The sequence below is a fragment of the Oncorhynchus mykiss genome, chromosome 12 (assembly GCF_057628025.1).
Source record: "Oncorhynchus mykiss isolate SJ-2025 chromosome 12, ASM5762802v1, whole genome shotgun sequence".
Lineage (NCBI taxonomy): Eukaryota > Metazoa > Chordata > Actinopteri > Salmoniformes > Salmonidae > Oncorhynchus > Oncorhynchus mykiss.
This window is the reverse complement of record NC_143033.1, coordinates 15,324,740-15,351,623: the sequence shown is the minus strand read 5'-3', so window position 1 is coordinate 15,351,623 and position 26,884 is coordinate 15,324,740. Positions and strand designations below refer to the sequence as shown.

General features: G+C 42.0%; 1 protein-coding gene across 2 annotated transcripts in view; it reads right to left on the bottom strand.

The window, feature by feature from the left end:
- LOC110537019 (contactin-associated protein-like 4) overlaps positions 1–26,884 on the bottom strand; it is a 215,625-nt gene that overhangs the window by 114,235 nt on the left and 74,506 nt on the right. For both annotated transcript variants that reach the window (XM_021622727.3, XM_021622728.3), the window contains exons 5-9: positions 24,105–24,311; positions 6,604–6,785; positions 3,038–3,178; positions 796–1,096; positions 438–587 (exon numbers count right to left, since the gene is read on the bottom strand). In XM_021622727.3, coding sequence (XP_021478402.2) covers positions 438–587; positions 796–1,096; positions 3,038–3,178; positions 6,604–6,785; positions 24,105–24,311 — 981 coding nt within the window. The remainder of the gene's footprint in view (positions 1–437; positions 588–795; positions 1,097–3,037; positions 3,179–6,603; positions 6,786–24,104; positions 24,312–26,884) is intronic.

The window sequence follows — 26,884 nt, the reverse complement described above, 5'->3', positions numbered from 1 at the left end:
ATGAAGGAGAGGAGACATGTTAAAGAAGGTTCCTTAAGCCTTGAGACAATTGAGACATGCATTGTGTATGTGTGCCGTTCAGATGGTGAATGGGCAAGACAAAATATTTAAGTGTCTTTGAACAGGGTATGGTAGTAGGTGCCAGGCGCAGCGGTTTGAGTGCGTCAAGAACTGTAACGCTGCTGGGTTTTTCACACTCAACAGTTTCCTTTGTGTATCAAGAATGGTCCACCACTCAAAGGATAACTTGACACAACTGTGAGAGGCATTAGAGTCAACATGGGCCAGCATCCCTGTGGAACACTTTCGACACCTTGTAGTCCATGGCCATACAAATTGAGGCTGTTCTGAGGGCAAAAGAGGGTGCAACTCAATATTAGGAAGGTGTTCCTAATGTTTTGTACACTCAGTATATGATGCATGTTGTTTTCTCTCACCTCCAAAGAAGAGGTTGTTTCCTGATACCACGGGGAAAGATGGGCTGGCATGAGCCGTGGAGTCTTCCTCTTTATCCACAGTGATGGTCAGATGACCTCTCCTTGCAGTTAGATCTATTGAATGCCACTGGCCATCGTTCAGACCAAATCCTATGGACAGAAAGGAAACAAGAGTGTATTAGCTACCTATAATATAGGACATTATCCTGCTCAACTCAATATTTTGCATAACAGTCTTAGGGTGCAATAAGGATGTTTTTGTTTTTCCAGTGATTAGCTATTTAGGGTAATGAGATTGTGTTATTCTCATAGATCAAAACTTCACAAAACAACAACCGTATGTTACTGTTGATCTGACCTGCAGTTACGTCCACTAGGATTGTGTATCCTCCAGCCTTGTGTACCTGCAGCCTGACTCTGGCCTCACTCAGGTAGAGCCACAGGCTTCCCGCCTGCTGCTGGAGGTCAAAGGTTAACAGAAGGCCCGCTCTATTCCAGGTCCGGAACTGCAGGCTGATCGCCACGCCAACCGCCGCCACGGCAACCCCGCCGCCATCTCTCTGCTGCTGCGCTGCCCCTGGCAACTGGAGAAAGCTCTGCGCGCCGGCGAACGTCACGGGGACAGAGACTGGCTCAGCACATGTAAAGGTCACATTTCCCTAAAAAAAAAGTGTGTATATATATATATATACGTATATAGATATGTGTAATGTAATGGGAAAAACCTAAATATGAATTAGTCCTCAGCAAGAAGGTGAAATCAAGCTAAGGGACATCTGACCTGAGTCTATTGCGAATGGCATTCGAAGAGATCCATCTAATCAGCAAAATGACCAGCAGGAGGACATTCATAATACATATCATAATGAGAGTCCTCAACCTTATAGGGATCTGAGGTATATGATCTCAGGACATTAGCAAAGCAAACAAAGACGATTGCTGTCATGCTAGCCAGGTTAAACCAGACTGAATTCTGCACTCAACCATTGTTTTGCTTCAATGAAACAATGGTGAGCCCAGCATTCAGTCTGGTTTAAGCTAGTAATAACATGGACCATCTTAATCAGGCTAGTCAAATGCAACTTTCTGAAGTTATGACTGAAATCATACTGTGTGTCTGTCTGGGAGTAGGGTCTAGCCATCTAATGTGTTAACCATTGTTGTTGGATGGTGGTTGTATAGTAATGATTGTTTCATGGTCTGCTGCTGGGCGAAAATGGTGTATTGCAGTACTGTCTAGCTCAAAGTGATATCACAGCAGTATCTTTAGTATGACAAGTATGACTGTCACGCCCTGACCTTAGAGATCTTTATTTATTCTCTATGTTTGGTTAGGTCACGGTGTGACTCAGGTGGGAGAATCTATTTTTTTCTATTTCTTTGTTGTTTTTGCCGAGTGTGGTTACAAATCAGAGGCAGCTGTCTATCGTTGTCTCTGATTGGGGATCATATATAAGTTGTCATTTTCCGTTTGGGTTTTGTGGGGTGTTGTTTTCCGTTTAGTATAATGTGCCCGACGGAACTGTTCGTTTTTGGTTTAGTAGTCGTTATTTTTGTTTGAGTGATTCTTGACAAAGATCATGAACACTTTCCATGCTGCGCTTTGGTCCACTCTTCCTTACGACGACGAGCGTTACAATTACATTGTTGTACAGTAACTACAACAGGGAAACAGTTGTTTGCAGCAACAGTGAAAGTGACATACTGCAACAGTGTGCTTACAGTATGCTACTGTAGTGAGGAGAAACTTGAACCACTGAAAAAGAACAAAGAAATATGTCCTCAAAGTAAACTCCAGAGACTGACGTCACTTTCATTTCCCTAGCATATTTATTACATTTAAACAAATGGTCATATCTCATTTCTGGCTACTGGTATTCTCTGTGTTAGATGTGTGGGTGTTTATTCATTTCAGTTTTCCCGCATTAATTATTTCTGCTTATTCCTCCATTCGCTACTTCATTTTGGAGCAGTTAAGGTAATCATTTACAAGACGGTAAAATGTGTTTAGGAGAGAGCTAAACACCATCTAGAGGGATTCAGACACTCTGTTCAATGTACCCCCCTCATTAATGGACCAATCAACAGGAAAATAACCCATTTGTATTGAGGTGATTCTGTTATATAGAGGAGCAGCTAGATGCAGAGAGGTCTGATTTTCCAGCAGTTCACACAGACACAAGGTGCGCTATGGGATTTATAGTATCTCTGTTTCCTTTTAAATACTTTTGTACTTTTGCGACTATTCCACCTGTTCAAGTTTGCTCAATCAAGCTCAGCTAATGTATTTGAAAGAAAACAAATACTATTTGAATCCAGGTCAGCAGATAAATCCCATATAATTCCAGGTTAGCCTAGTTAAATAAAGATTAAATTAAAAAAAATAATAATAATAAACCTATCACCAACCACCTACAGTTCAACAGGCTGAGGTAGCAAACCCGTAGGATGGCTAAGGGCTGAAACAAGTTGGTTTTATACATTTTTTATCAACCTCCAAGAGTTAAATGTTCTATTCAATTCAGTTTGCTACTTAATTCATGCACTTTGGTTGGAGAGTGATGTAGAGGTGATGTGTTCCCTCCCCTTTGCAAACGTACCGTGATGGAGACCTGCTGTTGCTGTTTGGCCAGATCTATCACGTTCACATCGTTCCAGAGCAGGTTCTCAAGGCACCCATGGAAGTTCCTCCTGGACATAACCCTCTGACTTCCATGGCACTGGACGCCACCATAGCTAATCTTGTGAAAGAACATCAAGCCAAAGTTAATATTCCAACATGTTCTTACCTACAGTATATTATCATGATATGGGAATTTGATATAGTAACACCTTCAACAAGTGGTGATAGACCAAATGAGATTGGAAATCATGCATTGATGGCATATGTTTAGGAAGGAATAAAAAGGTAAAGTAAAGTAGAGTAGAGCAGGACAGAGCAGAGTTGAGTAGACGAGAAGAGCAGAGTAGAGTAGGACAGAGTAGAGAAGAGAAGAGCAAAGCAGAGTAGAGTAGAAGAAAAGAGCAGAGTTGAGCCGAGTAGTAGTGTGGAAGAAAAGTGCAGAGAAGAGCAGAGTAGAGTAGATGAGAAGTGCAGAGTAGAAGAGAAGAGCAGAGTCGAGCAGAGTCGAGCAGAGTAGAAGAGCAGAGTCGAGAAGAGTCGAGCAGAGTCGAACAGAGTCGAGCAGAGTAGAGTAGAGTAGAGTAGAAGAGCAGAGTGAAGTAGAAGAGAATCGCCGAGTAGAAGAGCAAGTGTAGAGTAGGGTAGAGTAGAAGAAAAGAGCAGAGTAGAGTAGAAGACAAAAATAGAAGAGTCGAGCAAGGTTGAAAGGAAGAGTAGAGGAGAAGAGCAGAGTAGAGCAGGGTAGAGTAGAAGAAAATAGAAGAGTAGATCAGAAGAGAAAATCAGAGTAGAGTAGAGCAGAGTAGAGTAAAAAAGAGCAGAGTAGAGTAGGGCACAGTAGAAGACCAGAATAGAGTTGCTGAAAAGATCAGAAGAAAAGAGCAGCGTAGAGCAGAGTAGAGTAGAACAGAAGAGTAGAGCAGAGTAGAAGAGCAGAGTAGAGTAGAGTAGACCAGAGTAGAGTATAAAAAAAGAGCAGAGTAGATTAGGGCACAGTAGAAGACCAGAATAGAGTTGAGGAAAAGATCAGAAGAAAAGAGCAAAGCAGAGTAGAACAGAAGAGTAGAGTAGAGTAGAGCAGAAGAGTAGAGCAGAGCAGAAGAGAAGAGTAGAGCAGAGCAGAGAAGAAGAAAAGAGCAGAGTAGAGTAGAGAAGAAGAAAATGGCAGAGTAGAGTGGAAGAAAAGAACAGAGTAGAGCAGAGCAGAGCAGAGTAGAGTAGAGTAGAGTAGAGTAGAGTGGAGTAGAGTAGAGCAGGACAGAGTACATTAGAGGAAAATAGTAGAGCAGAGTAGAGTAGAGAAAAAGAAAAGAGCAGAGTAGAAGAGTAGAGCAAAATTGAGTAGAAGAGAAGAGTAGAGGAGAAGAGCAGAGTAGAGCAGGTTAGAGTAGAAGAAAATAGCAGAGTAGATCAGAAGAGAAAATCAGAGTAGAGTAGAGCAGAGTAGAAGAGCAAAGTAGAGTAGATCAGAGTAGAGCAGAGCAGAGCAGAGCAGAGTAGAGTAGAGTAGAGCAGAGTAGAGCAGAAGAGTAGTAGAGCTGAAGAAAATAGAAGAGTTGAGCAGAGTAGAAGGAAAGAGCAGAGCAGAGTTGGATAGAGTAGAGCAGAAGAGTAGAGTAGAGCAGAAGACTAGAGTAGAGCAGAATAGATTAGAAGAAAATAGCAGAGTAGAGTAGAGAATAAGAGCAGAGCAGAGCAGAGTAGAGTAGACAAGAGTAGAATAGAAAATGAGAGTAGAGTAGAATAGAAGAGCAGAGTGGAGTAGATGAAAAGAGTAGAGTAGAGAAGAAAAGAGCAGCGTAGAAGAGCTGAGTAGAAGGGTAGAGCAAAGTTGAGTAGAAGAGAAGAGTAGAGGAGAAGAGCAGAGTAGAGCATGGTAGAGTAGAAGAAAATAGCTGAGTAGATCAGAAGAGAAAAGCAGAGTAGAAGAGTGAAGTAGAGTAGAGCAGAAGAGCAGAGTAGAAGAGCAGAGTAGAAGAGCAGAGTAGAGGTGAAGGAAATTGAAGAGTAGAGCAGAGTAGAAGGAAAGAGCAGAGCAGAGTAGGATAGAGTAGAGCAGAAGAGTAGAGTAGAGCAGACGACTAGAGTAGAGCAGAGTAGAGTAGAAGAAAATAGCAGAGTAGAGTAGAGCAGAAGTGCAGAGTAGAAGAGCAGAGTAGAAGGGCAGAGTTAAAGAAAAGAGCAGAGTAGAGTAGAGCAGAATAGTAGAGTAGAGCAGAGTAAAGTAGAAGAAAAGAGCAGAGCAGAGTAGAAGAGCAGAGCAGAGAAGGATAGAAGAGCAGAGTAGAATAGGACAGAGTAGAGTAGAGGAAAAGAGTAGAGCAGAGTATAGTTGAGTGGAACAGCAGAGTAGAGTAGAGGAAAAGAGCAGATTAGATTTTTATTAAACCAGGTAAATTGACTGAGAACATATTATCATTGACAGCAACAATCTGGAGAATAGTTACAGGGGAGAGGGCATGAATGATCCAATTGAAAACTGGGGATGATTAGGTGGCCATGACGGCATGAGGGCCAGATTGGGAATTTAGCCAGGACAACAGGTTAACACCCCTACAATAAGTGCCATGGGATCTTCAGTGACCACAGAAAGTCAGGACACCCGTTTAACGTCCCATCTGAAAGACAGCACCCTACACAGGGCAATGTCCCCAATCACTGCCCTGGGGAATTGGGATGTTTTTTCAGACCAGAGGAAAGGTTGCCTCCTACTGGCCATCCAACAAAATCTGGTCTCCCATCCAGGACCAACCCTGCTTAGCTTCAGAAGCAAGTCAGCAGTGGGATGCAGGGTGGTATGCTGCTGGCTATGAAGTAGAGCAGAGCAGAAGAGAAGAGTAGAGCAGAAGAGACAAGTAGAGTAGAGTAGAAGAGTAAAGCAGAGCAGAGTAGAGCAGAAGAGAAGAGTATGGCAGAGCAGAACAGAATAGAGCAGAGTAGCATAGAGCAGAGCGCAGAAGAGTAGATTAAATAAATTATCCCAATCTGTGTATTCAGGTAGGGACTACAATGGCACAAATTGTAAATAATTGTCTCAATAGGACTCATGTAGATTATGACCAGTAGCTCAACTGTGTTAAAATGTCAATAGAAAAGTATTTCTATAGGCCATTTATTAAAACAGTCCAGAAATATTGTATGGAGGTTGGGTTAATCTTATTCATTAGCGGCCTTTAATGAATCCCTCTTGGAGAGAATTCAATGGCATAATCAAGACCCGTGCTACAAAGCTATATTTATTTTGAGTGTGTGTCTTCTATGTGTTTAATTCGTACAGTATCTATGAACGCATCGGTTAGAGACAAATGGAGGGTAATATTTGAAAGAACAAGCATGCAGGAATGGTTTTGTGTGTGTGTGTGTGTGTGTGTGTGCGTGTGTGTGTGTGTGTGTGTGTGTGTGTGTGTGTGTGTGTGTGTGTGTGTGTGTGTGTGTGTGTGTGTGTGTGTGTGTGTGTGTGTGTGTGTGTGTGTGTGTGTGTGTGTGTGTAATTATTTGAGAAACAGGTCACAGGCAACACACCACAGGTCACAGACAACACACCTCGTTTATCTCGGAAGGACTGAGTTCTGCAGGAACCTGGATTTGCTGAGAGCTTTTGTCCACAGTGAAGTTGAGGTGGCCACTAAAGCGCTCGATGGCTACGTGGTGCCAGTGCTGGTCATCTAGAAGACTACCCAGTGACACAACCATGTGGCTTTCAGGACCAGGAGAGACACTTTTATCTGGAATACAACAGAGACACAGAAAGAAAACCATACATTAATCACAGAGGAAAACGTGTTCTGGTAATAGTCTGATAGAAGTGTTTTCCTTTCTAGGACAGGCAATGCTAGAATAAGGAAATGCTGTATGTTTCAAGCAGTGGAGACTGGTGAGGCGAGGATGGCTCATAGACTACGTTAAAAAAAATCTAATTCCAAAATCATGGGCATTAATATGGAGTTGGTCCCCGTTTGCTGCGATAACACCCTCCTCTCTTCTGGGAAGGCTTTCCTCTAGATGTTGGAACATTGCTGCGGGGAAGTTCTTCCATTCAGCCATGAGAGCATTAGTGAGGTTGGGCACTGATGTTGGGCGGTTAGGCCTGGCTCGCAGCCGGCGTTCCAATTCATCCCAAAGGTGTTTGATGGGGTTGAGGTCAGAGCTCTGTGCAAGCCAGTCAAGTTCTTCCACAACAATCGACAAACCAGTTCTGTATGGACCTCGCTTTGTGCACAGGGGATTGCTATGCTGAAACGGGAAAGGGCCTTCCCCAAAATGTTGCCACAAAGTTGGAGGCACAGAATCGTCTAGAATATCAGTGTATGCTGTGGCGTTAAGATTTCCCTTCACTGGAACTAAGGGGCCTTGCCCGAACCATGAAAAACAGCCCAAACCATTATTCCTCATCCAGCAAACTTTACAGATGGCACTATGCAGTCGGGCAGGTAGCTTTCATCTGGCATCCGCCAAACCCAGATTTGTCTGTCAGGTCCCCCAGATGGTGAAGCGTGATTCATCACTTCAGAGAGTCCAATGGCAGCAAGCTTTACACCACTCCAGCCGATGCTTGGCATTGCGCATGGTGATCTTAGGCTTGTGTGCTGCTGCTCGGCCATGGAAACCCATTTCATGAAGCTCCCGACAAACAGTTATTGTGCTGAAGTTGCTTCCAGAGTCAGTTTGGAACTCGGCAGTGAGTGTTGTAATCGACACACGCTTCAGCACTCGGCGGTCCCGTTCTGTGAGCTTGTGTGGCCTACCACTTCACGGCTGAGCGGTTGTCGCTCCATGACGTTTCCACTTCACAACAACAGCACTTACAGTTGACCGGGGCAGCTCTAGCAAGGCAGATATTTGACGAACTGAGCTCTTCAGTAAGGCCATTCTCCTGCTTGTAATTGTCTGCCTGTTGTCTGCCTGTTTGCCTGTAATTGTCTTTGGAGATTGCATGCTGTGTGCTAAATTGTATACACCTGTCAGCAAAGGGTGTTGCTGAAATATCTGCATCTACTCATTTGAAGGGGTGTCCACATACATTTGTATATATACATATACGTATATATACATATACACATATATAGTGTAGTTATGACTGGAATGGAATGGTATATTACACATGGAAACCATGTTTTTTGATGTGTTTGATACCATTCCATTAATTCCATTCCAACCATTACTGTGAGACCGCCACCACTGGTTTCCAGTGTTTAGGTCACCACATACTAAATCATTCAAGAGACAAACATCTGTAAGAGAGATGCCAGTCAACTACTCAATATATCAATCCACATGGCTTCATCTGTGCAATCAACCGAAAATGCTGACAAAACCGTCTCACCACCTGATTCTGCGTCTGCAATCATGAGCGTGTTGATTTTGTTTATCCCCACCAGACGCGTTCGTGACACGTAAGTTAAAATACCAAAACCAACTGTGAACCAAACATACTGAACAAAAATATAAATGCAATATGAAACAGTTAATGATTTTACTGAGTTACAGTTCATATAAGGAAAACAGCCAATTGAAATAAATTCATTAGGCCCTAATCTATGGGCTTCACATGACTGTGTATACAGCTATGCATCTGTTGGTCACAGATACCTTTTTAAAAAAAAGGTAGGGCAGTGGATCGGAAAATCAGTCACTAGTCACTTTAGCAGGGGTGCAGCCATGGGTGGGCCTTGGAGGGCATAGGCCCACCCACTGCGGAGCCAGGCCCAGCCAATCAGAAGTAGTTTTTTCCTACAAAAGGGCTTATTACAGACAGAAATACTCCTCAGTTTCATCAGCTGTCTGGATGGCTGGTCTCAGACGATCCTGCAGGTGAAGAAGCCGGATGTGGAGGTCCTGGATTGCTTTGGTTACATGTGGTCTGCGGTTATGAGGCTGGTTGGACGTACTGCCAAACTTTGCAGTCAGGATTTCAATTGCACCCTCCCTCAAAACTTTAGACATCTGCGGCACTGTCTTGTGTGACAAAACTGCACATTTTAGAGTGGCCTTTTATTGTCCCCAGCACAAGGTGCACCTGTGTAATGATCATGCTGTTTAATCTGCTTCTTGATATGCCACACCTGTCAGGTGGATGGATTATTTTGGCAAAGGAGAAATGCTCACTAACAGGGATGTAAACAGATTTGTGTACAACATTTTTGAGAAATAAGCTTCTTGTGCGTATGATACATGGGACCAACACAACATGTTGCATTTACATTTTTGTTCACTATTAATAGCAAATTTGTCCTGGAAAATAAACATTGTGTTGTTGTTTTACCTGAAATGCATATGGTCCTTTTTTTATGCTGCTGGATCTTTGTATAATTTTGACCCATGTTGAGTCATACAAAATCCTGTGTTCTCCACTCTGACAATTGATCCACAGATAAAAAGGGGAAACCTAGTGCATTCTTCTTCTTCTTCTTCTTCTGATTTTATATGGCAGTTGGCAACCAACTATAAGGAGCACTACCACAATGAAATGGACTGGAGTGTGACCCTCATTCATCTTTCAATCACCCATGGGGAATATTCTCCTAAAAAACAATGAGGAGATGGCAGAGGCGGGACTTGCAGCACGCCAAACATGTAAAATAGAACCAAGTTCTATTTTAGCACCTGGCTAGGCAGAAGCCCATTGATGGGCATCAGAAGTTTCGACAAAATGATTGAATAGCATATACAGTATTTGTACATTTATTTTGCACCGTTTGCACACGCAATAAATGTACAAATACACGCAACGTGTGCAAGCGGTGCAAAATAAATGTACAAATACTGTATATGCTATTCAATCATTTTGTCGAATTCCAACCATTACTGTGCGGTGTGGTAGGCATGTAAGTGACTTAGTGAAAAAAGCTTTATCAGAATCCATGACTTAATGGCCCATACCAAAAAGAGAAAATGAAGATACATGAGTGTGCTGCCTTTGAGAAGACAGAAGTCATAAGGTTGGACAGGGCAGGTGTCTTGAAGGCTCAGTGTTTCAATGTTTTAAACTACAGTAGCTTTTTAACTGTATTTCTGGCATGAGACTCGGGATATCTGGCACTCTGTTCCCTACATAGTGCACTACCTTTGAAGTAGAGCACTATATAGCAAATAGGGTGCTACTTGGGGAGACACACAGCCACATTGAGAACCCATGAACTTCAGTCATTTTATTCTTGTTGGGGACTGTCTTGTACAGTATACCATACCAACCATACTGGCTAAAGAAAGAAGTCCAATAAGTAATTATGCATCATTTAAAAAAACTGCAGCTTGTAAAAGATAGCAGGACATAATTCATGATATAGTATGAACTCTATCAGGTCCATCTTTACAGTCCGCAACCTCACAACATGTTGGGTGATTTTTTTTGTCTTGCAGTAAATAACAAACCTGGGTTCAAATACTATTTTAAATATTTCAAATACTTTAAGCATTTGCTTTAGCCTGCCTGGAGTGCTAGATGGGTGGGATTCTGAGGTTTTGGGACTTTACTATTGGTTCCATTGTACCAGGCAAGCTCAATCAAGCTTCAAATAGTATTTGAACCCAGGTCTGGAAAAGAAGCAGTGCAGTACTGTGGTGCCAGGGATGAAGGAATGAGTGAAGCAAATGCACTCCGTAATTAAATATGTATTAGACATTCTTCGGAGAAGCTGGTTATAGCGGAGAGACCTGCATCCCAAATGGCACCCTAATCCCTACATAGTGCACTACTTTTGATCAGAATTTTAAAGGACCCTGGTCAAAAGTAGTGAACTATATAGGGAATAGTCATTTGGGACGTACCTAGAGGCTACAACATCATTAAGAGAGAGAGACTTCTGCAAATGATGAATGTGTGTCACTTTAACACATCAATTATGTAGAGGTTATTTGTATGATGTCAGATTAGTTGAGAAGAGAGATGGGATGAGACACGATTAAGAGGCCTTGAGGTCGAGCTTCACAAACAAATAAATATCCATCTGTTGGTATTGATTAACTGAGCTCTCTTCGTGGCAGAGGCAGTTTGGCCCGTACCTAATGCGTTCCAAATAGCACCCTATTCCCCAGGGTCAAGGGTCACAATTAGGGACAGTATACAGGTGTAGGATCTCACCTAATTTCAGTTTGTGACAAAACAAGCAATGTGTAGAGAATTATTGTACCATCTAAACCTCTGTTAAATATCTTTTCAATACTAAAAATATATATTTTTCAGCTGTTTAAGCTAGTGTACACGGAAGTAAAGGACTGAAAAACAAAACGGGACGCATAGAAATTGCACACATAGAACATATCTAGACTTGCTTTCAATGAGCATGACAGATCTATAACTCACATTTCTATGTGAATTTGGTCAGATCACCCCCCAAAAATTACATATTGCAGCTTTAATTATAATCTGCATAATAATTCACATTTCCCGTTGCTGCAGCATTATTTTACTGCTGTAGCAAACCGGCCCAAATTAAGATCCTACATCTTTAGGGAATATGGTGCCACTTGAGAAGCAGACCTAATCCCCATGGGCAGATGTGAGGGAGAAGTCTCATGGCAGAGTTCGAGTCTCAGAGAGACATTATTTGTGCTAGTTTCAAACTTTCAGAACTCTCCGTTTGATCAATCTTTCAGAGGGTTTTTTTTTTTTTTTTTTTTGAGGGGGGCAGTAGATCAGCTTTAGTATTAGAAATAGATTGTGGCTTCCATCAATGTAATTGTCTGCATAATTTACAATCTGCCACACATCTTTCAGGTACACTCAACCCTTCTCATATATCTCTGAAGACCATCCAGTTTTGATTTCTATTTGCCATATATTTTTTAACTGTGCTGTACCAAAAAAGTTCTGAACCTATATACTTTTTACGGACACAGTATATTTTACATTAGTTATCTTGTCGTTTTTAGTCCCATCCAGTTGTTCTATTTGCCATATATTTTTCAACAGTACTGTGATGTTTGAAAACATTTCTGAACCTTTCTATTCTCAGTTTCTACAGATTGTAAATTAAAGATTAAACATTTTTGCTAAGAGTGTTATATTATTCTTCACATCAAAATCTGCAGAGCTGGGATGATTGTATCCCCCATATATAGTATAATAATTTAAATTCAGAAACTCAAAGGTGTTTTGGTGTATCAGTTCATAAACCATGTGTCATGGAATCGGTACATCAAAAATCTTTTCACAACTATTTTGCAATCTATATGGCACAGCTGTCCATTTTTTGGTCCTTAAATGAAACTTGTATAAAAAAAATTATCACATTTTTTTTTTATTTTACCAATTTTGGTCTTTACTGCTCTATACATTATAATAAAATAACCCAAAGTGAGTGGTTGTAATCTGAATAAAGGGAAAAAGGCCATTCTTGAACATGGGGTGAGACATTTTTACTAATCTGCTAGAGAATCAGTTTGGATTTATGTGTAACTTTTGTATGACTGATGCCTTTAGCGAGAGGTCTATTGCTTTAATATTTAATCATTTCTGTGCTATTCATTAAATAAATAGGCCTGTTTAATTCTGTCTGGATTGCAGTCCCAAATAAAAGTGAATATGTTTTGCTCATATCTTTAAAAAAGCAATTCACTAGGTGTAGGCAAGGCCGTAAGTAAATAGGTAAACTGGGATATGACTAATGACTTAATAAGGGTGATTTTTCCACAAATATTTCCCTTTCCATGGTAGCAAGATCTTATCTATTTTTGCTAACTTTCGATTAAAATGTATTGCAGTGAGATAGTATTCATATCCGAAAAAAAGAAATGGACTATTTCCACTTCACCGTCAGACCATTTTATTGGTAAACTACACGGTAATGTAAAAGTTATGTTTTTTAGTGATCCAATATGTAATATTTGATGGCCCTCAAATCCACTTATCATAATTTTGTTAAATCCAGAGGTTAGAAAATTATCTATATTCTCTAAGTACTGACCTTGCCTTCTGGATGATAGCGGGTTGAACAGGCAGTGGCTCGGGTGGTTGTTGTCCTTGATGATCTTTATGGCCTTCCTGTGACATCGGGTGGTGTAGGTGTCCTGGAGGGCAGGTAGATTGCCCCCGGTGATGCGTTGTGCGGACCTCACTACCCTCTGGAGAGCCTTACGGTAGTGGGCGGAGCAGTTGCCGTACCAGGCGGTGATACAGCCCGACAGGATGCTCTCGATTGTGCATCTGTAGAAGTTTGTGAGTGCTTTTGGTGACAAGCCAAATTTCTTCAGCATCCTGAGGTTGAAGAGGCGCTGCTGCGCCTTCTTCACGATGCTGTCTGTGTGGGTGGACCAATTCAGTTTGTCTGTGATGTGTACGCCGAGGAACTTAAAACTTACTACCCTCTCCACTGCTGTTCCATCGATGTGGATAGGGGGGTGTTCCCTCTGCTGTTTCCTGAAGTCCACAATCATCTCCTTAGTTTTGTTGACGTTGAGTGTGAGGTTATTTTCCTGACACCACACTCCGAGGGCCCTCACCTCCTCCCTGTAGGCCGTCTCGTCGTTGTTGGTAATCAAGCCTACCACTGTTGTGTCGTCCGCAAACTTGATGATTGAGTTGGAGGCGTGCGTGGCCACGCAGTCATGGGTGAACAGGGAGTACAGGAGAGGGCTCAGAACGCACCCTTGTGGGGCCCCAGTGTTGAGGATCAGCGGGGAGGAGATGTTGTTGCCTACCCTCACCACCTGGGGGCGGCCCGTCAGGAAGTCCAGTACCCAGTTGCACAGGGCGGGGTCGAGACCCAGGGTCTCGAGCTTGATGACGAGCTTGGAGGGTACTATGGTGTTGAATGCCGAGCTGTAGTCGATGAACAGCATTCTCACATAGGTATTCCTCTTGTCCAGATGGGTTAGGGCAGTGTGCAGTGTGGTTGAGATTGCATCGTCTGTGGACCTATTTGGGCGGTAAGCAAATTGGAGTGGGTCTAGGGTGTCAGGTAGGGTGGAGGTGATATGGTCCTTGACTAGTCTCTCAAAGCACTTCATGATGACGGAAGTGAGTGCTACGGGGCGGTAGTCGTTTAGCTCAGTTACCTTAGCTTTCTTGGGAACAGGAACAATGGTGGCCCTCTTGAAGCATGTGGGAACAGCAGACTGGTATAGGGATTGATTGAATATGTCCGTAAACACACCGGCCAGCTGGTCTGCGCATGCTCTGAGGGCGCGGCTGGGGATGCCGTCTGGGCCTGCAACCTTGCGAGGGTTAACACGTTTAACACGATTGTGTACTACAGGAAAAGGAGGACAGAGCACGCCCCCATTCTCATCGACGTGGCTGTAGTGGAGCTGTAGTGGCTGTAGTGGAGCTGTAGAGCTGTAGTGGTTCCTTGGTGTCCACATCACCAATGAACTCACATGGTCCAAGCACACCAAGACAGCCGTGAAGAAGGTACATCAAAACCTATTCCCCGTAGGAGACTGAAAAGATTTGTCATTGGTCCTCAGATCCTCAAAAGGTTATTCAGTTGCACCATCGAGAGTATCCTGACTAGAGGTCGACCGATTATGATTTTTTTCAACGCCGATACCGATACCGATTATTGGGGGACTAAAAAAGCTGATTATTTATTTATTTGCAATAATGACAATTACAACAATACTGAATGAACATTTTATTTTAACTTAATATAATACATCAATCAAATCAATTTAGACTCAAATAAATAATGAAACAAGTTCAATTTGGTTTAAATAATGCAAAAACCAAGTGTTGCAGAAGAAAGTAAAAGTGCAATATGTGCCATGTAAAAAAGCTAACGTTTAAGTTCCTTGCTCAGAACATGAGAACATTTGAAAGCTGGTGGTTCCTTTTAAAATGAGTTTTAGGATGGACTATTTTTCTCTATACCATTTGTATTTCATATAACTTTGACTATTGAATGTTCTTATAGGCACTTTAGTATTGCCAGTGTAACGTATAGCTTCCGTCCCTCTACTCGCCCCTACCTGGGCTCGAACAAGGAACACATTGACAACAGCCACCCTCGAAGCGTCGTTACCCATCACTCCACAAAAGCCGCAGCCCTTGCAGAGCAACGACTCCAAGTCTCAGAGCAAGTGACGTTTGAAAAGCTATTAGCGCACAACCCGCTAACTAGCTAGCCATTTCACATCGGTTACACCAGCCTAATCTCGGGAGTTGATCGGCTTGAAGTCATAAACAGCACAATGTTCAAAGCATTGCCAAGAGCTGCTGGCAAACGCACGAAAGTGCTGTTTGAATGAATGCTTATGAGCCTGCTGCTGCCTACCACCGCTCAGTCAGATTGCTCTATCAAATATCAAATCAGACTTAATTATAACATAATAGCACACAGAAATACGAGCCTCGGGTCATTAATATGGTCAAATCTGGAAACTATCATTTAGAAAATAAAACGTTTATTCTTTCAGTGAAATACGGAACCGTTCCGTATTTTATCTAACGGGTGGCATTCATAAGTTTAAATATTCCTGTTACATTGCACAACCTTCAATGTTATATCATAATTACGTAAAATTCTGGCAAATTAGTTCGCAATGAGCCAGGTGGCCCAAACTGTTGCATATATCCTGACTCTGCGTGATATGAACGCAAGAGAAGTGACACAATTTCCCTAGTTTAATATTGCCTGCTAATATGAATTTATTTTAACTAAATATGTAGGTTTAAAAATGTATACTTCTGTGTATTGATTTTAAGAAAGGCAAGGCATTGATGTTTATGGTTAGGTACATTCGTGCAACGATTGTGCTTTTTTCGCAAATGCGCTTTTGTTAAATCATCCCCCTTTTGGCGAAGTTGGCTGTCTTTGTAAGGAAGAAATAGTCTTCACAGTTCGCAACGAGCCAGGCGGCCCAAACTGCTGCATATACCCTGACTCTGTTGCACAGAACACAAGAGAAGTGAAACAATTTCCCTAGTTAAAAGAAATTAATGTTAGCAGGCAATATTAACTAAATATGCAGGTTTAAAAATATATGCTTGTGTATTAATTTTAAGAAAGATGTTGATGTTTATGGTTAGGTACACATTGGTGCAATGACAGTGCTTTTTTCGCTAATGCGCTTGTTAAATCACCCGTTTGGCGAAGTAGGCTATGATTCAATGATAAATTAACAGGCATCGATTATATGCAACGTAGGACAAGCTAGATAAACTAGTAATATCATCAACCATGTGTAGTTAACTAGTGATTATGTTAAGATTGATTGTTTTTTATAAGATACGTTTAATGCTAACTAGCACCTTACCTTGGCTCCTTGCTGCAGTCGCATAACAGCCTGCCGTTAAGGCATGGAGTGGAGTGCAATATAATCAGCTATGATCAGTGTCCAAAAATGCGGATTACCGATTGTTATGAAAACTTGAAATCAGCCCTAATTAATCTGCCATTCCGATTAATCGGTCGACCTCCAATCCTGACTGGTTGCATCACTGCCTGGTATGGCAACTGCTCGACCTCCGACCGCAAGGCGTACGGCCCAGTATATCACTGGGGCCAAGCTTCCTGCCATCCAGGAACTCTTTACCATGTCAGAGGTAGGCCCTAAAAATGACACTCGCCAGCTGGTCAAACTAGCCACCCTAGTCTGTTCTCTCTGCTACCGCATGGCAAGTGGTACCAGAGCGCCAAGTCTAGGTCCTAGAGGCTTCTAAACAGCTTCTACCCCCAATCCATAAGACTACTGAATATCTAATCAAATGGCTACCCAGTCTACTTGCATTGCCCCCCCCCCCCCCCCTTTACGCTGCTGCTACTCTCTGTTATTATCTATACATAAGTCACTTTAATAACTCCACCCACATGTATATATTTCCTCAATTACCTTGACTAACCTGTGCCCCCACACATTGACTCTGTACCGGTACCCCCTGTATATAGCCTCGGTATTGTTATTTTACTACTGCTCTTTAATTATTTGTTACTTTATTTTTATTTATTTTTTGTAATTACCACAAGCCCGTTCTCCCCAATTAAGGTGCCACCAAACTCTTGTGTGGCTGACATAATCTCAACTCAGTTGGATACAGTTATCAACCCACTTCCAGAATGCACTGGAGCAGGTCACATTGACCCTCATGTATTTGCATCCAATAAATATTACAGTTGACAGTTAAGAATTGGAGTGAAATATGAGCCAATGGTTCACAATTTAAACAGGCATTTTGATTAATGTAAACTACAGAGGGAATGGAATGGTTTTGGATACCGGAAATAAATCTTGGCAATCCATTTATTTCATTAATTTCCACATACAGGCAGCAAAGTTGCTGCAAACAGCTTGTGTCTGTCTGTCTGCTCCTTGGAGGGTGAACAGCCTGTTTTTCAATGTGAGCACTGCAGCTATATTGATTGCACAGGCTTGCCTCATGAAAAGCCTTGGACCAAAGCTTTGTTGCGACTGTGTGTACATACAGTATGGCTGTGCATGTACACATACTGTATTTGCGTGTTTGGATAGATGTATGGGCAATAATGGTGTATGTGGAAGAATGGTATTGTGGTTTTCCTCAACAATAGGTGTATAGGTTGTGTAGAGAATTCAATATTTATCCATTTTCACAACAAAGCCATATGTATTTGTTTGTGTGCGTACTTGTTGTTTACGTATGCGTGTGAGTTTGTGAGCATGCACATGCACATGCATACATGTTTGAATGTAACTGACAGAGCAGATACAGGGGGTGGCATTTGCATAGTGCTATAGCAGTTCTCCATGTTCTCTATAGAGGGTTCCTGCCAGAGCCTGTATAGTCACAGCTTTAAAGTACAGGGTGCCCCTATAGCAATGTAAATCTGTCCTTTCCCCAATCCTCAGAGAAGCAGAGGAAGAATGGCCTGCCACCCCTCCCTCCCTCACACAGCTATTACAAGACCCTGCCACCCTCCCTCACTCTCCCTCACACAGCCGTGATAAGGCCCTCTTACAAATGGAACTCACTGATTACCTCAAAGAGGAAGACCAGGACTGCGTCCCAAATAGCACCCTATTCTCTATATACTATAGTGTATTACTTGGTCTAAATAAGTGCACTACATAAGGGAATAGGGTGGCATCTAAGACACACCAAGGAGAATAGCGTTTAATTTAAGGCTAGCCATCACAGTAACACAAACAGCGCAGAGAAAGCTTCTTGACAGGGGAATGACAAGAGTTACAAGGCAATAGTAAACTGCAGAGAGGTCAATCCCCCCAGATAACCATCTCTGTCTACTCTACATTGTTATGGTCATATTGTGACATCCATCAACGTTGAAGGTACGAGAGGTACAGTATGCTGGTTACTGTTGCTTTCCAGGCACTTTTACTATCCTGTATAGAGGACTCAATGTCAATGCTGTCCTGTATTGGGACTGTTTCTTATCAGGATTTGACTTGATTCTTGAGTAAATGGCTGCTTAATTATAGCTTCAGGTCTAATACACAGTCAGAGAGGTACTGACCTAAATTATGCAGATAATTCAACCTTGCATTAAAACCGAGGAAGAGTCACACTAATTCAATAGACACAACATTACATTCATGTTAGAGAGAAGAGAAAGACTGAGTGAAAGAGACAGAGAGCTTACATTGGTAAATTACAGCATGAAACAAATTGGAAAGAGAGGGGGAGGGAGAGAGGGGGAAGGAGAGGGGGAAGGAGAGAGAGGAGAGAGGGGGAAGGAGAGAGGGGGGAAGAGGGGGAAGGAGAGAGGAGAGAGAGGATAGATGTAAAAATAAGAAAAAAACTGATACAGTGCCTTGCGAAAGTATTCGGCCCCCTTGAACTTTGCGACCTTTTGCCACATTTCAGGCTTCAAACATGAAGAATCAACAACAAGTGGGACACAATCATGAAGTGGAACGACATTTATTGGATATTTCAAACTTTTTTAACAAATCAAAAACTGAAAAATTGGGCATGCAAAATTATTCAGCCCCTTTACTTTCAGTGCAGCAAACTCTCTCCAGAAGTTCAGTGAGGATCTCTGAATGATCCAATGTTGACCTAAATGACTAATGATGATAAATACAATCCACCTGTGTGTAATCAAGTCTCCGTATAAATGCACCTGCACTGTGATAGTCTCAGAGGTCCGTTAAAAGTGCAGAGAGCATCATGAAGAACAAGGAACACACCAGGCAGGTCCGAGATACTGTTGTGAAGAAGTTTAAAGCCGGATTTGGATACAAAAATATTTCCCAAGCTTCAAACATCCCAAGGAGCACTGTGCAAGCGATAATATTGAAATGGAAGGAGTATCAGACCACTGCAAATCTACCAAGACCTGGCCGTCCCTCTAAACTTTCAGCTCATACAAGGAGAAGACTGATCAGAGATGCAGCCAAGAGGCCCATGATCACTCTGGATGAACTGCAGAGATCTACAGCTGAGGTGGGAGACTCTGTCCATATATTGCACAAATCTGGCCTTTATGGAAGAGTGGCAAGAAGAAAGCCATTTCTTAAAGATATCCATAAAAAGTGTCGTTTAAAGTTTGCCACAAGCCACCTGGGAGACACACCAAACATGTGGAAGAAGGTGCTCTGGTCAGATGAAACCAAAATGGAACTTTTTGGCAACAATGCAAAACGTTATGTTTGGCGTAAAAGCAACACAGCTGAACACACCATCCCCACCAAACATGGTGGTGGCAGCATCATGGTTTGGGCCTGCTTTTCTTCAGCAGGGACAGGGAAGATGGTTAAAATTGATGGGAAGATGGATGGAGCCAAATACAGGACTATTCTGGAAGAAAACCTGATGGAGTCTGCAAAAGACCTGAGACTGGGACGGAGATTTGTCTTCCAACAAGACAATGATCCAAAACATAAAGCAAAATCTACAATGGAATGGTTCAAAAATAAACATATCCAAGTGTTAGAATGGCCAAGTCAAAGTCCAGACCTGAATCCAATCGAGAATCTGTGGAAAGAACTGAAAACTGCTGTTCACAAATGCTCTCCATCCAACCTCACTGAGCTCGAGCTGTTTTGCAAGGAGGAATGGGAAAAAATGTCAGTCTCTCGATGTGCAAAACTGATAGAGACATACCCAAGCGACTTACAGCTGTAATCGCAGCAAAAGGTGGCGCTACAAAGTATTAACTTAAGGGGGCTGAATAATTTTGCACGCCCAATTTTTCTGTTTTTGATTTGTTAAAAAAGTTTGAAATATCCAATAAATGTCGATCCACTTCATGATTGTGTCCCACTTGTTGTTGATTCTTCACAAAAAAAAAAACTGTTTTATATCTTTATGTTTGAAGCCTGAAATGTGGCAAAAGGTCGCAAAGTTCAAGGGGGCCGAACACTTTCGCAAGGCACTGTACATATCCAACCAGAATCCATGGATTACAGGCAACATCTGCACTGAGTTAAAAGCTAGAGCTGCTGCTTTCAAGGAGCGGGACACCAATCCGGACATTTATAAGAAATCCCGCTATGCCCTCCAACAAACCATCAAACATGAAAAGCATCAATACAGGACTAAAATCGAATCCTACTACACCGGCTCTGATGCTTGCCGGATGTGGCAGGGTTTGCAAACTATCATGGGCTTGCAAACTATCTATTACAAAGGGAAACCCAGCTGAAAGCCTACCAGACAACTTAAAGCCTACCAGACAACTTAAATACCTTCTACGCTCGCTTCGAGACAAGCAACACTGAACCATGCGTGACAGCACCAGCTGTTCCGGACAACAGTATGATCAAGCTCTCCATTGCAGATGTGAGTAAAACCTTTAAACAGCTTAACATTCATAAGGCCGCAGAGCCAGACAGGTTACCAGGACGCGTACTGAAAACATGCGTTAACCAGCTGGCAAGTGTCTTCAATGACATTTTCAATCTTTCCCTGACCCAGTCTGTAATACCTACAAGTTTCAAGCAAACCACCATAGTCCCTATGCCCAAGATAACCAAGGTAACCTGTCTAAATGACTACTGCCCCATAGCACTCACATCTGTAGCCATGAAATGCTTCCAACAGCTAGTCATATCTGAGATCAACACCATGATCCCAGAAACCCTGCACCCACTCCAATTCGCATACTGCACCCACAGGTCCACATATGAAGCAAACGCAATCGCACTCCACACTGCCCTTTCCCACCTGGACAAAAGGAACACCTAGGTGAGAATACAGCTCAGCGTTCAAAACCATAGTACTCTCCATGCTCATCATTAAGCTAAGGACCCTGGAACAATTCGCTCTGCAACTGGATCCTGGACTTCTTGACGGGCTGCCCCCAGGTGTTGAGGTTATGCAACAACACATCCACCATGCTGACCCACAACATGGGAGCACCTCAGGGGTGTGTGCTCTGTCCCCTCCTGTACTCCCTGTTCACCCACGACTGTTTGGCCACGCACAAATCCAACACCATCATTAAGTTTGCAGATGACACGACGGTGGTAGGCCTAATCTCCAATGACGATGAGACAGCCTATAAGGAAGAGGTCAAAGATCTGGCAGTGTAGTGCCGGTACAACATCCTCTCCCTCAATATTGGCCAGACAAAGGAGCTGATCTGGACTACAGGAAATGGAGAGCGAACACGCCCCTATTCACATCGACAGGGCTGTAGTGGAGTGGGTCGAGAGTTTCAAATTCCTCGGTGTCCACATCACTAAGGTCCTATCATGGTCCAGTCATACCAACACAGTCGTGAAGAGGTACGCATCTTCCCCCTCAGGAGAATGAAAAGATTTTGGTTGGGCCCAAAGATCCTAAAAATGTTCTACAGCTGCACCATTGAGAGCATCTTGACTGGCTGCATCACCACTTGGTATAGCAACTGCTCGGCATCCAACCAGAAGGTGCTACAGAGGGCAGTACCTCACTGGGGCCAAACTCCCTGCCTTCCAGGACCTCTATACCAGGCGTTGTCAGAGGAAGGGGTTAAAAATTGTCAAAGACTCCAGCCACCCAAGTAATAGACTGTCCTTTCTGCTACCGCAGGGCAAGTGGTACCAGAGTGCCATAAGACTGCTGAACAGTTCATCAAAAGGTTACCCAGACTATTTACATTGACGCCCTTTCTTATTACATTTTTCATGCAGTATGTACACTCACTAGACTTCACCCACACACTCACACATACTATTCTGACACTCCAACACACATATATTAAATATGATCACTCACACAACACATGCATATTGACGCCACACACTCACACTCTTCACACACGCTGATGCTACTTTGTTAATTAATTATCCTGATTGCCTAGTTACTTTTACCACTACAGTACCTACATGTACATACTTTATTACCTCAATGACCTCAACTACCTGGTACCCCTGCACATTGACTCTGTACTGGTACTCCTTGAACATAGCCTCATTATTGTTTTTATTGTGTTAGTATTTTATTTTTTATTTGTCAAATATTTTTCTTACTATTTAACTCTGCATTGTTAGGAATGGGCTTGTAAGTTAGCATTTCACAGTAAAGTCTACACCTGTTGTATTCGGCGCATGTGACCAACAACATTTGATTTTGATTTGAAAGAGAAATAAAGAGGCATAGCGAAGGAGAGAAAGGGTGATGTAAAATACGGAGAGAGGGAGAGCGTCCCGACAAACGCTTTGATTGAGGCAGAGCCACAGTTATTTTGTCAGCGCCAGTCCATATCAAGATAAACAGAATGACATAATCTCTCGTCCATCATAACAACGGATGGTTTTCATTTTCTCCCTCTGAGCTTTCCTTTAAAAATGACAGCATTAACGATGGTTTACTGTCGGCTAGTTGACTATCAGCGTCATTCAATCACATTGTGTAGAAGAGAACAGCTATTGCAGGGAAAACTGGAGCTGCTGTTGAGGAAATTCAGTGTATTGGAGAGGTCTAGCTAGAGCCATGCATGTGGCATGGCTCTAAGGTAGACAGAAATGGTAGTGCCTAGAATCTAGGCCCTAGAGGGAAAACCTAACCTGCCTAGCGAATTGCCTATAAGATTGGAATTTCTATACATGTAGAAACCCCAGTTCTTGCCATCAATGGAAAAATCTGGTTAAATATATAAATGTTAAATAAAACATTGATATAAACTCTCATAAACTGAGTTTTTGAAATATGCAGAAGATGATCAGACAAGGAGACCGGTCTATCCAGGTTCATCACTACTACTTCTACCAAAAACAAAACGTTTAAACCTGGCCACTCAAATAGTTTGTGTACTCACAAGTTACAACCCTCTTCAGTATGACCTTACTGATCATGTAGTGTAAAATGTTATACTGTAGCCTATGGCCATTTGGATTGATTTAAGTGCAGCAGACAATTTTGATCCCTTCAACTAGTTTGATAAACTATGATTGTTTTTTGCCTGTTTTGGCACAGGTCCAGTCTGTCACCTGCTGTTTTCATTTCCTCTTCTTATTATGTTGACAATCACGTTATTCCAGTGACAAATTGTGGGGTTTTCATTTTATTCAACTAATAACGAATAGCAGAGCATCCCACAGTAAAGACCCTTTATTGGGTTTTGGATTGGATAACCTAAGTAACTGACTACAGTATACAGCAAACTGCAGATTGCAGCAATAAGGTATCCTTAAATCATTCAGTAGTTGCAGAATTTATTATGGTCCTAAGTTATCGTAAGTGTCTCAATAATTATGTGTAGGTCTGCTGTGTATTAGACATGTTTAGTGTGCTGATAGTACAGTGTATGTGTGTGTGTTTGTGTGTGCTCCATGTGCTGATAGTGCTTAGTGGATATCTACTTTACTAACCTCCCTGTGAAGATAGAGAGGTGTCTCTCTCTCTACCCTAGTGGTATGCAACAGACAGATGGTCCTGCTAAGAGGTGCACCATATGTTGATGCCTTGGACAGTCTGGCAAGCTGAGAACATAACACCACCTGAAGTTTAGCCCCACTTATGCCTGGTAAACATGAAACTTTCTTTCCCTGTCTGCTGTGCATCGTAGTAAGTATAGTAGTTGATGTAACATTTTTACTACGGTAGGCTATTCCCCTAAAACACTGGGTCAGCTCCAAACACATTCTATACTGTGAAAACTATTTATCATAAAAAAAGTATAGTGAACGTCATAAAGGACATGCGAGATAAATGGATTTTATTGTACTAGAGGCCACTGTACCTTTTCTGAGATGGAGTAAAAGTTTTCCTTTGTGTAACTCCAGCGTGATGGTGTGATCTTGTCCCTCTGTGTGTATCAAGGTCCCAGAGTTCTGCAGGGTTTTGAACTTCAGAGAGATGATGTCTTTGGCTGTTTGACTTGATGTTGGGTTAGGGCTGAACCTGTAGAGCAAGCAGCTGCTGCCGTCAAACCTTGCCACGTCAGACTCTGCAAACATCACATTTACAAGTAAAGATTATACTGTAGAGTATAGTAGTACAAACAACACATATACAAGTAAAGATTACACTGTAGAGTATAGTAGTACAACCAACACATTTACAAGTAAAGATTATACAGTAGAGTATGGTAGTACAATCCAACACTGCAAACTTTACATTTAATTGTTTATATTTTAGCAGACGCTCTTATCTAGAGCGACTTACAGTATTGGGTCCATACATTTTCATAGTGGTCCCCCTTAGGACTCAACCCCACAACCCTGGCATTGCAAGTGCCATTCTCTACCAACTGAGCTATAAGGGACTACTTTACAAACCTGTGATAGTAGAAGTTAAAATCACAGCCCTCATCTTCAGCAGGAAAACAAATGCATACATTCTATTCAGAAACCCAGTGGGAAACACTTGTTGAAATAACATCAGCTGTAATGCTGCTTGTAATGAGCCAATTTCAACCAGATTTGACCACTGGGATACTGAAGAGAATAGTAGAGACGTTATTCACACTCAGTGGCAGCCATTCATTGCGTTCAGTGTTTTTATTAGCAATTAGATGTGCATTATAGGCTCCAGTGTGTGCTGGTTGAGTGAGATTTAGAGCCGAAGCTAATTTCTCCTTACTTAACTGCCTCTAATGAGGCAGGTTAGCCTTGGTCCGTCACACATCAAACCACTTCAATCACTAGATCAGTCTTTTTCATGATTATGATTGAAGAGCTGTGATTAAAGACTAAAGAAGACTTTCATGTGAGAGTACTGACCTTTCATCTTATGCTTTTACCTTTTTGATATTGTTTGCAATGCATTGTAAGTTGAATATGACATACTTAAACATATGTCATTTTGGGATTACAGGTCTATTTCCCTGGCATTTACTTTCACAGTTACAAATTACATTGTGAAATGGTCATTACAGAATAATAATACCTATAGCACAGGTAGCAGTCAATGAGGGTTAAAACATAAACCCTTCAGAATGCTGTTCCATAGCCAAAAGCCAGTTAAATAAGTATAAACAAACCGTGGGCAATAATCGTTTTAAGAGTAAAACTGTCTGCTCTTATGTATAATCATTCAAAACACAATATAAAATATCAAAACACATCCACTCTGTCCTCGCTTATCCACAATTTAATACATCTCCTCCCAATAGTGCTGCATACAAAAAGAACACAAAACTATTCATATATTTGTTTAATATACATCATAAATCACCGCTCTACAATGGAGGACTGATTAAAAAACAAACAATCCAGGGACAGGTTGTTGGACTGAGGGAGAAACAGAGCCACAGTGTGAGACATAACAGATATGGATGTCTGTGTGAGACATGCTCGCTGTAAACAGAAATGACAACAGTGATGAAAAAGAAAATAAATGGATCTTTTGCATATTGTTTGTTGGCTCATCCACAGAAAAGAGCATGCAGTTAGTACACGTACAGTCCTTCCCTAGCATTGTTTAATACTGGACATATGCAACAACCAGATTACAGTATTCTCATTGTAATAATGCAAAGATGGAAAACTTTGATGTGGGTGGGGACCATGAAAAATCTGAACTCATCATGAGGGGCTGCTGTGGCTGATGAGGGGCCACAGTCGGAGCCAGCCCTAGCCTTTTAGGGGCCCTAAGTATTTTGGGGGTTTGTTTCAGAGTTTAATTCCTGCTAATCTGCACATTTTGCTATTGGGCATAGAGAAAATGTTGCAGTTTTAAAATAAGTTTGGTGCAATTCTACACATTTTGCCATGGGGCAGAGAGAAGATTTTGCACTTGTCTAACTAATGTCATGCAATTAAAAAAAAAAATTCAAAGGGGCAGAAAGAAAATTGTGCAGTTTTACAGCTAAAGTCCTGCAATTCCACACATTTTACCATAGGGTGGAGAGAAAGGTTTCCAGTTTTTAATATGATATCTGAGTGAAAGAGTCTAACAAAATAATGTACACACACACACACAACATTCGGAAAGTATTCAGAACCTTATTACAGCCTTATTCTAAAATGGATAAAAGTGTTTGTTTTCGTCATCAATCTACATACAATACCCCATAATGAAAAACAGGTTTAGAATTTTTGCAAATGAAAAAAAGAATAATAATGAAATAAATCACATTGTTGAATCAATTTTGGCAGCGATTACAGCCTCAAGTCTTTTTGGGTATGACGGTATAAGCGTGGCACACCTGTATTTGGGCAGGTTCTCCCATTCTTCTCTGCAGATCCTCTCAAACTCTGTCAGGTTGGATAGGGAGCGTCCCTGCACAGTTATTTTCAGGTCTGTTCAGAGATGTTCGATCGGGTTCAAGTCCAGGCTCTAGCTGGGCCACTCAAGGATATTCAGAGACTTGTTTCGAAGCCACTCCTGCGTTGCGTTGCCTTGGCTTGGCTTAGAGTCATTTTCCTGTTGGAAATTGAACCTTCGCCCCAGTCTGAGGTCCAGAGCGCTCTGGAGCAGGTTATCATCAAGGATATCTTTACTTTGCTGTGTTCATCTTTCCCTTGATCCTGACTAGTCTCCACATCATGATGCTGCCACCACCGTGCTACAGCACAG